General features: G+C 46.0%; 1 protein-coding gene across 1 annotated transcript in view; it reads left to right on the top strand.

The window, feature by feature from the left end:
* Positions 1 to 7633: 7633 nt before the first annotated feature.
* Positions 7634 to 11423, top strand: part of VAT1L (vesicle amine transport 1 like) — a 151388-nt gene continuing 147598 nt past the window's right edge. The window contains exon 1 of the mRNA XM_082607570.1: positions 7634 to 8123. Within this exon, the coding sequence (XP_082463696.1) occupies positions 7897 to 8123 (227 nt within the window). The 5' untranslated portion in view covers positions 7634 to 7896. The remainder of the gene's footprint in view (positions 8124 to 11423) is intronic.

The raw sequence follows: 11423 nt of genomic DNA, 5'->3' as shown, positions 1-11423 counted from the left end.
AATGAACTTTGTAAAAGGCTGGATTGGAACTCTCTACTTTATGAATTAAACACAGTTATTGAAATATTAAGTGTGATGACAAAGGCAGCTACAAAGCACTAACATATAAAGAGTATTTCTTCTAGGCATAGACATTTATTTGGATTACTTCTTTAAAATTTCCACCACAAATCTGTAAAATTGGTGTGATCAATATCCATATCTTACAGATTAAAAAATAAAGCAACAGAAAAGGAATTAGCCCAGATTTCACAGCTAGGAAGGGTTCAAGCCAGGACTGGAACACAGCCCATCCAATCCCAGAGCCTATGCACCTATTCTCTATCTGCACTGTATTGCCTCCCTAGGACATTGTGCCATGTTTTTTATGTGTCTGTCTCCCTCTCAGGACATGTACCAAGCCTTACCCATGAAGGAAGCAGAGAGGAAATTACTGCCCATTTATCAATGGCTTTGTGTGGGAAATAATACTTGGAAGGATTTGGCATGGTATCTCATATAGTTTTCACATCCTGAAAATTAGGTCTTCTGACCCTTATTTAATGTGGGCAACTCTCTCAATCTCTTGGAACCTAGAAGCCACATAGCTAGTAAACAGAAAACTGGGACACAAACAAGTTCTGGGAACAAGGTACGTGTTCCTTCTACTTTGCTTATTGTCTAGTAAGAATACAGGAACTGGATGGATGGGTGGATGGATAGATTGATGGATGGATGGATGAATGGATGGTGGATGGATAGACGGATGGATGGATGGATGGACTGGTGGATGGATAGATGGATGGATGGATGGATGGATGGATGGATGGATGATAGATGGATATTATTTCTTGCCCACTTACTTTGTGTAGAGCACCCCACTAAACTCTGTGAAGAGGAGAGGCATACTAAAAGGAAAAGGGTAGGATGCTTTCTCCTGAAGAGATTTCCCCTATTTCCTGGGGTTTGATCCTTCTAATCTCAGAACAGGAAAGGCAAAATGTGCCCTTCTCAGATTGAGTATTTTCAGTTTACATCGAGATCTTGTAGCTTCACACAGTCTTCACTCTTAGAAAGCCCCAAGGATATGGGCCCATCAAATAACGATGGAAACAAAACTCAGGGGAATCAGCTCTTAGCCCAAACCAGAGACATCAGGGAACTAAGAGACTGAGTTAGCTGGAGGGTTCATTCATCCTGATTTGTAGTATGATGTTCTCAGCTTGTAAGAAAACGAATGGTTGGGATGGGGTCGGGGAGGGAATTCTCCCCCTTTCGGGTCTCTCCTGGACTCCATCTGAGGAGTAAATGCTTTGTTTACTTCTGAACCTAAATTTTTCATCCCTATCACATTACCATTATTCACAATGATCTGTAGCAAAGTACTCTGGGAAAAACACAGCACTCTGCAGCATTTGAAAGAAGCAGACGGCATCATTGCAGTGATGATGCATATGAGAAATCATATGCCTCACACTAGGTGGAAAACCCTTGAGAAAATTCAGAGGGAGGGGTAAAGTAAATCACTCAGAAATTATCTTTTAGCTTGAACAAGGCTTCAAAAACATAAGCTACTTGACTGAATTTTTTTTCTCACTCCTGTGCAGTATATTGTTCTCCTATACCAAATAATACTAACTGATAAGACCATGACTCCAGGGATAACAGCTGCTTTCGGATATAAGAATAAGAGCAGGTGAAATGTTTCTAATTGTATTCATATGTGACTGGGCTCCTCAAGAGCTCAAATGGTCTTCAGTGTCTCATGACCAGCATCGTTTGGTTATAGAAAGAGAATTAAGTCTTCTTGTTAACTTTCATTATAAAATGACAGTCAAAGTCCTTTGAAGAGAAAAATCCAGAAGGGTGAAAAGCTCTCTTAGAGGAGTTGTTGAGAGAGCAGGATTGAGTCACATGATTGAGATCCTTGGATAATGTTGCACTTTCAGATGTTATGAGGATTAACCTCCATTCTCCATAATATCATTCATTTATTAAAAGCCCTTCAGTGACATCTCAATATACCACATCCCAATATTATCTTTCCTATTCCCCATCAATTATTGAACCCTGACTCTCACCTCCAGCGTGGTCACTTAACTAAGAAAAAATGACATTTCCCAGTTTCCTTTGAAGCAGGATATGGCCATGTGACTAGGCTCTGGCCAATAAGAGGTAAGTGGATGTGAATATTTTGGTGGTCTCCTCAAGTTTCCTTTAAAAGAAAGATGTGGGCCTTTCTCTCCCATCCCACATGTCTCGCTCCTGCTACCTGGAACATGGGTGTGAGGGCTGTATCTTGAACCATGAGAATGCAGGCCAATCCTTCATCTAGATGAAGTACAGAGCTGGAAGGAACATTGGTCTCGATGATGTTGTGGAGACACCATACCATCCTTAAGTGTATTCTACTTTCTTTAAGCTCCTTCTTATTTGGAGGTTTTGTTATTCATAGCTGAATCTAATACTTTATCGTCACTTTCCTAGTGAAGCCTTCTCTGACCTTCCAGACAGCACCTTCTATTCCTTCTTTACAGTGCTTACCATACTAGGATTTTTTTGGTTTCATGTATATAGCAGCGATTGTTTTTGTTCCACGTACACCTTCTTGGAACTCACCACTGCCGTGCACAATGACCCAATGACTTTAAATCAAGACACCTGCAACTCTTTCAGGATAGCTAGGTCTAACTGCCAATTCCAAAACAATCCATGTACAGGGCAGATCAGAAACGGTAGATGGTTAGCAACCCCCAGAAAGAGCCCTCGACCAACAGGACTGGAGGACAGATAGGAGTCAATGGATACTCCATTTACCTTGCTTCTTGATTAGGAGACCTTTGAGGTGTGTTCTACACTGTCATCTAGAGTCCTCCAGCAGGATTTAACCTGAGTTAATGACAGTGATAACCTGCTAGATAATGTACCTTGTACTGACTCCTTTCCCTTCCCTATATCAGTTCCACAGATGCCTACTTCCTAGAATCACCACTCAAATAAGCCATTTGTACTCAAATATTTGAATTAGGAAAGATTTGCTTCTGGGGAACCCAACCTAAACCAATATATTTTTCCTTAGTTAGAATGCTAGCTCCATTGGGACTGAGAATGTTTGTCTTATTTGCCATTCTATCTCCAGTACTTAGCAGTAGTACAAGGTCAGCACTCAAAAGGTGATGAACAGATATCAGTTCTTTTTTTTTTCCTCTGACACATCTAGAGTTAACCATCTATGACTGGTCCTATGATATATAAATAGGAAGTTTATTCTACCACCTTCAGGATGGGCTGCACACCTATCCAGTACTTCTCTGAAGATAATGCTGTATTTGTGTCAATCATGCTTCATGACCTTTTAAATTACATCAACCCAAACTATAAGAAATTATAGCATACATCCTTGAATATGAGTTCTTGGATTTTACTGAGATCTTTCAGTGGCCATCAACTACTAACCGTTCTTCATTACTGACCTTCTAAATTTTTCTCCTTCCTCTCAACCTATTCTATGGAAATTCTGAAACACATAACAGCTTATAAAACCATAGGCATTAGGCATAGTGGTTAAGAATCCACATTTTAGAGTCAACTGACTCCCACTTCAAATCCCAGCTCTGCCACAGACTAAGTAGGTGACCTTGGGAAAGTTACTCAGTTTCTATTAAATTTTGTCCTGTGTAAAATAAGGATAATAGTACCTATGGCACAGGATTATTTTTTAGATTAAACAATGTATTATAATAAATGACTCTAACTGTATTGAGGAAAATACAATAGAAGAAATCTTACTGAAGGATATAGTTTCAGACATTGACTGTTTGCTCCAGGTAACCTATTTCTCCGGAAAGTTACTGAACCATTCACAGTTACTTAGAAAACCATTCTGAAATCATACTAAGATTGTTTCCCATATATTCTTGCTCAAAGATAGCACCTCTTTTGTGTGACACTGCCCTAGGATGGCTAATACCTTGAGCAGTTCCTATTTTGACTGTCTATACTCCTCCCAAGGGGACACACACCTGTTCCCACGTCATATACAAGCTAATAGAGCTGAGTTGTAATGCTGTATTTCACCAGCAGTTGTCTCTGTGTGACACTGCCCTACAATGTAAGATATTTCACCACTGAAGCTCTAAATGAGCTAATGCCCAGGGAATCAATTTTATAAATTGAACCTAGATTTACTGTGCTTATTTGGAGAGATGCCTTGCCGCATGGCACTTGTCATATTCCACCAGAGAGGAAAAGATTTGGGAATACTTAATGATCCAAATGGTGGTATATAAGACTCAGAGGAAGGTATTCCTCCCCAAGCAGCACAGATTCCTCTTAGTTGTTGTCACAATCGGCTGCAAACCAATTATAATCTGGGGTTTGTAAACAGCCAGAAGATTCCCTTGGAGGAAGTAATTATATTCCTTTTAACATACTATAAGGCAAACACTTTCTCTTAAACATGCTGTGTGCTGAGTGCAAAGTAGATTAACTTTCTGTTGCTAAAGGAAAACCCTCAGAATCAAGGCAAGGGATCTTAGTGGGACAGAAATATTAGGAAGCCAATAAAGGGGAAAAGGACAGCAAAAATGCCATGGAGTATTACCAATCAGGGGGAATGACTCATTTGACCCATCCAAATAAACATGCGTGGTGACATGTCAAGAGCATCCATTTGGTGTCAGTTGTGTATCACACCACAGTCACTGTGTTCCTTTGAGCAGGATAATTCACCATGTTAAGACTCGGTTTCCTCTTCTGTAAAGTAGGAATAATGATGCTTACCTAATAAGGTTATTCTGAGAATCAAATTACAAAACGTACCTAAAGTGCCTAGAAGAGTAGTCACCCCCAAAACAATACCACACCTTGCAGATGTTGTCAGCGCCAAGTCCATATCCCCTTTGAACTCACCATTCCCTGTCTAAGGTGATGGCTTCTTACTGAGAGCATCCTGACTGGGGCATCTCAGCCCAGGTACCTGGAGCAGGCTGGAAGTGCCAGGGAGTTAACACTTCCAGGAACAGCCTTTAGCTGTTCAATCAGCAGAAAACTTAGTTTAAAAATACCCATTTCCTTACTCCTTGGGAGGGATAACTCTAAGGCTTGTTCCACACTGTCTCTGGGTTTGAGCCCCATTTGTCCCCGTGGTAACACACCCTATGTTGGTTTCTATTGCTTCCCTGCTCATTTTCTGACTTCCTGATGGGAGCTTCCTGGGGTTACCTCCAAAATAAACCACTAGCACTCAAATTCTTGTTTCAGGGACTTCCCTGGTGGAGCAGTGGTTAAGAATCTGCCGGCCAATGCAGGGGACACAGGTTCGAGACCTGGTCCGGGAAGATCCCACATGCCGCGGGGCAACTAAGCCCGTGCACCACAGCTACTGAGCCTGCGCTCTAGAGCCCGTGAGCCACAGCTACTGAGCCCGCACGCTGCAACTACTGAAGCCCGCGCACATAGAGCCTGTGCTCGGCAACAAGAGAAGCCACCGCAATGAGAAGCACACACACCAATGAAGAGTAGCCCCCGCTCGCCGCAACCAGAGAAACCCCGTGCATAGCAGCGAAGACCCAATGCAGCCAAAATTAAATAAATAAATAAATTTATGAAAAAACAATTTTTGTTTCAGGGTAGAATCCAGCCTCAACGTTATATCTTACAATGTCAACAGGCTTAATAATTTGGACAATTGGGTTTACAATAAAATGTTTAATTCACTAGCCACGCCTTGTCTATTCAGCTTCCTTCTAATCTCCTCTTTTCCACCTCACAGCCATTGCCTCAGTTGAGCCTCTTATTTACTGATGGATTTATTGATTTTTGTCTGTCTAGTCTCTAACTGATCTCCACGCTTCCAGTAACTGTATCCTCTAAACCATCACCCCCTTACTGCCAAAGTTGTTATCCTGAAATGCAGTCTGGTGATGCCATTCCCTTGTTTTTGTTTTTCAAGCCTTCAGTGATGCCCATTGCCTCCATGATTATGTCCTAAATTTTATAATACAGTATGTAAAAATCCTCAAAAGCTGGTGCCTACCAACCTTTCAGCCTAGTCTCCAGTGACTGCCAAACAGAGCCAATGCTCAGCTCACGTAGAATAAGGCAGTGTCTTCCCAAAAGTCCTATCACCTGTCACCTTTCCATGTGTTTGAAGGTGCTTGAGGTCACCCGCTTGAGGAATCTGGCTCATCTTCAAGGTCTGGCTCAAGTCCCCCGCTCTCTGAGGTCTTCTTCAACTGTACCCTCCTCTGGGTTCCCACGGTAGCATCTGCATTCACAAACTCATTCATTCATTCAACAAGCATTTTGCTGAGTATATTCTACTATGTACCAATCATGTGTTAACCTCTCGGGGAAACCATGCTGGATAAATGCAGAAATAGCTCCTGCTCACATGAAGACCACAGCTGGAAAAGGGAAAGACATTAACAGGTAATCATATAAAAGTTTGTTACAAACTGTCATGAGAGTTTACCATACAGGACAGCCAACATACCCTGGGGTTGGGGAGCTTCTCACTAGGAATGGGTTTGAGTTGAGAGTGAACTAAGAATTAACACAAGGAGGTGGGACATACATTCCAGGCTTGGAGACAACAGCGGGTAGGAGGGAACCTAATACTCTTTTTGAGGAATAGAAGGCCAGGGCATTGAAGCAGAGAGGCCGAGGGAGAAGAGGCACTGACACTATTCGTTGTGTCCTGTCGATTTGCTGACTGTGTCCTCCCTGCCTCGCACTCTGAGAATGAGCTCCTCAAAGGTAAGGACCATGAGTTATCGAAAGTCATGTCCAGCCCAGCAATTAGAACAATGCAAATAAACAAAATTAATGTACCCATTTTATGGATGAGGAAGCAGAGGCTTGAAAGACTGAATGAGTCATCCAAGATCCGAAGGCTGGCTGTGGTTGCACAGTAACTAGAATATACACCTATCACTCCTCAACCGCATCTTTCCTTAAACTGCTGTAAGGCAATCCCCCAACTTTTTTCCTTAAAAAAAAAAAAATCTAAGATTTTCCCGTGAGCTCTTTTTCAAAGGCCTCGATAACAAAAGACAAAAAGCCAGTTATTGCTGTGCGTGCACACACACACACGTGTGTGTGTGTGTGTGTGTACATGACTGTGTTGCGGAGGGGTGCACACTGATCTGATCTGGGGGGGAGGTCAAATCAAGTACAGGGCCGCTTTCTGGTACTGAATTCTTTTTGGAGCCTCTTTAACGGCCCCAAATGGTGCGGGTACTGAGAATTAGCCATCTGAAGATGCTCCTGGCGATGCCGTAGAGAGCATCCGCGATAACCCTGGAGGTCCTGAGTGCGAAGACCCTGGATTTGGACTCCTTGGGGCAGCGAGAGGGATTTCTAGTTTCCAGCTTCCAGAACCTCTCCTCTCTTCTAGCTGGGACTGATGGTTTGGGAAAAAGCACCATTTCCAGTCTATCCCGCCCGCCCCCTCATGTCGGTGGGAGAGGAGGCAACCTTGGGGCGGGGAGGCATCCTCCAGACCCAGACATTCATCTCTGTCCATTTCAAGGCGCCCAGCCTGCGCCGTATATAACGAAGTATTGCGCCCACAGCGGAGGGCAAGGCGTCCTCTCTGCATGTTTAACTCACGAGTTTGGGGCAAATCTGGACTCTGGGTCTACGATCAAGAGCTTGATTTGACACTGGTTGAGAAACTGGAGTTGAGGCTTTGATCGGGCAGGGAAGAGCGGTGGGGAGCGAGGTGGGGCGGACAGGGGCGCGGCTCTTGGGAGGATTACGGCGGAGGCTGTGGACCGCGGCGCTGCTCGCAGAGGCTGCAGCCATTGCACCGCTGAGCATCCCACATTCAACAGGAGGAACCCGCGGGAGAGGAGCCCCGAGCCCCCCGCGCCTCAGCCGCTGCAGCCCGTGCGCCCCGCGCCCGCGCGCGCCATGGCCAAGGAAGGCGTGGAGAAGGCGGAGGAGACTGAGCAAATGATCGAGAAGGAGGCAGTCAAGGAGCCGGCGGAGGGCGGCGGCGGCTCTCACCGCCTCGGGGACGCCCAGGAGATGCGCGCCGTGGTGCTGGCCGGCTTCGGGGGGCTCAACAAGCTGCGGGTCACCAGGAAGGCCATGCCCGAGCCGCAGGACGGCGAGCTCAAGATCCGCGTCAAAGCCTGGTCCAGTATCCGCGCCTTTCTCTCTTTTTCTCTCTTTGCGCGCTCAGTGCTCCGGGGAGCAGGTTGGGGGAGAGCCTCCGTGGACACCCCCCTCCGCGCCCTCACCCGGGTCTCAGAGCCTCCCCGAGGCCCTGGGCCAGCTGATGCTGGGGAGGATGCTGAGAGGCGGCCCTCGCCTTCCCCAAGCCGGATCTAGGGGTGACCGGAGGAGCCTGTGAGAGGGGAAGGGTCGATGTGGCGCCCAGCACTCAGGGTCTGGAAGATTGCGCGGCGGAAGCTCTCCGTGGGGTAGGACAGCTCAGCTGCCAGGAGAGGCGGTTTGACGACAACATGCTTAAAAAATAACCGTTGGCTTACTGTGTACGAGCTTTCGTTTTTTAGAGTTTTATGTGAGCGATCTTATTTAATACTTCCTGGGACCCAGTGAGTTAGGTACCATCATTGTCCCCCATTACAGGTGCGGCAGCCAGGGTTCGGAGAGTGATTTACCCAAGATCTTTCGGCCGCCACTAAGTGGCATGGCCAGGATTTGATACTGGATCTTTTCAGCCTCTATGCTATTGTCCTGGTGGGGCTGGGGACGGAGTGCGGGGCTGGGGAAATGCGTCCTTCCTCCTCACCGCTGCACACTCCCGTCCTAGTGGTCTGATACGGGGAGAGGAACTGGGAAGCATCCTAGGTACCCAGCATCTAAACCCCGTGAGGGGTGAGGCCAAAACTGCTACTTCATCACCCCTCTTTCCCCACAAGCATCTTCTGTGTTTCTCTGAAGAGGAATGACACAAACAAACAAAACAACTGAATCTTCTCCTAACTCCCGCTGCCATCTCAGGAGGAGCTCAGCAATCTGAGTACCCTTCTAGTCCCCACTCCTCCCCAGGGAACTTCAGACTGCCGCCTCCCTCCTCCCTTCCCCCTCCCCCTGCCGCCCCCCTCCTCCCTTCCCCTCCCCCCACCCCCCGAACCGGCTGGGATTCCTCCTGGAGTGTTTAAGCCTCTCTTGTGCTGTTACTATATGGTCATTTCCTTGGAATTCTGGGGAGGGAGGGCTCACCCCAGAGGGTTCGCTGGACCACCACTCTTGAGTTGTCCATGCAGCAGCGTGGGAAGCTTTTCAGGGTAAGTTGCTGTTAGCACAGTGAGATGGGCCCACCCCTTCCCATCGCGGTTTTTTAAAGCCCCCAACAGACACTGCTCCCTAAAAGCAGCAGCCAGCTCACCAGGTTAGACCCCCAAACTCAGAATCTGGGAACAATCTAGAGTCAAGAAAAAGGCAAAGGAGCTTCCCCTCCCCTTTGCCGCTTTGAGAGCAGACGCAGGTTTCATTCGCCAGACTGGAAGGAGGCTGGAGAGAGGCGGTCGCTGCTCTCTGGCTCACTCATCACATATGGGGCTGGTCATGTTTGACTCTAAACACAGGGGCCTCTCCCTGGGAAATTCAGGGCAGGGGACAAGGCTCTGGCCAACTGGGGGATCCTATACAGTTCTATTCTGTTAACTCTTACTGAACCAAGCTGGCTGATCCCAGAAGGCAGAGCTTACCTCTGCCCTGCTCACCAATAAATTCCCAGTGCCCAGCGCAGAGCTTGGCACCCAGTATATCCTGAATAAGCTCTTGCTGAATGACTAAGTTACTGCGGGATGAATGGATGGAGGAAAGACGCCTGGAGGGGGATTGTTGAGTCATTATTTTTCTTCACTTGCTGGTTGAAGAATGTCTATCTAGTAACATTAAAACTGTGTATTGATAATTCTCCTTCCTAAACCACCTATCAAAAATACTGTGTGTGTGTGTGTGTGTAATTTATGACCCTCCATTCAAATTGAGGACTGGGTTCTAGGACTCTTTGTCAGAGTGTATTTTCAGAGAGTGAAAATGTTGAAGCTACTTTTTAAGAGAAAAGATTGTCATCTGCAGGGCAAATAGGTCTGGGTTCTCCAGCCTTTTGCTTACTGCATAAATGCTGAGAGGATCTGAAGCATTTGGAAATAATAACTGTCAAGATGAAGGCCGGGAGATTGATTTTCAAAGCCAGACACTGAAGCCTGTTTTACACACACACACACACACACACACACACACACACACGCACACACACACACGCACACACACACACGCACACACACACACAATGGAATCACTGCAGATCCCCCACCCCAGTTGTTCAGAAAGCTAGCTAGCCATGGGGGGTGAGGGGGCGGATTCGGAATACAGTATTGCAAAGGCCCAGATTGATTTTCATTTCCCCAAGCTGGAAGCAGAGATAATCGGTTTTGCAAGGGGGGACTGGAATCTGTGAGGATTGCCTGCTGGGCCCTTCTTTGTCCACTAGGTTAGGATTGGCTGGCCAAAGATGCCCATTGATTGTAAGTTTAGCCTTGGAGCCAGGATGACTCATTCTGTAGTTTTATGAATCAGCTGATCGCCTCCTGGATGAAGGTTTCCCTCTTATCTGTTCTCCCTCTCTCTCTCTCATTCTCTATTTTTAATGTAAACCTTTTATCATCAAATAGGATATGCTTTTTGCTAGAGAATAAAGCCTAGTTTATCTGAACTAGTAGTATTCAGACCTGGAATGAGGGTCCAAGTTGGTTACTGTATAAATTTTATGGAAATGGAAGGGAAGAGGCTGGGGGAAATACATATTTTATCTCATTTACCCGTCTCATCTGTGGTCTAACGCAGTAGGTATTATGGTAGAGCAAACTGAGGCCTGGAGATGTTTGGTAAATTGCTAAAACATCACACAGGTAGTAGAGATAGGATTTGAATCCTGGTTTGTTTCTCCTTAAAGCTCTGCTGTTTTCCTTTTATTCTATTTTGTCTCCCTCTGTGGAAAAGCCACAAGATATGTAATTTACTTCTCCGGACCTTTGGCACATAAGCTTGCTTTCTTTCTTTTCTTCAGTGAATATGGCTCCTTTGATCTGTTTATGTCTGGCTTAAGGAAACATTCTCTGGCCATTCCCAGAGTAATACAGCTTTCCCCCCAAAGTGGAGGCTTGATGGTCAAACGCAGCTCAGAAAGAACCACTGCGGGGTGTGCAGGGTGGGAGGGATAGCCCAGTCTTCCATCTAAATTGTTGCCAGAGCATCAACTTTAATGGGGAGCCTGTTTCATCTACCACTCAGTGAACAATTTACACAGCAAGCGATTTAACTGGCCGAGGGGAAAAAGCGCCCGGCCTTTGGAGAAAGATGTATCCATGTAACCTCGGTGAGCATCTCTCTTAACTTCTCCAAGATTTTTGTGCCTCAGCTGCAAAATGGGGATACTGAAATGAACATCATGGTATTGA

This window comes from Mesoplodon mirus (genome assembly GCF_964341445.2).
Source record: "Mesoplodon mirus genome assembly, chromosome: 19".
Lineage (NCBI taxonomy): Eukaryota > Metazoa > Chordata > Mammalia > Artiodactyla > Ziphiidae > Mesoplodon > Mesoplodon mirus.
The sequence above is the reverse complement of the archived record's forward strand: the minus strand, read 5'-3'. Positions and strand labels throughout refer to the sequence as shown.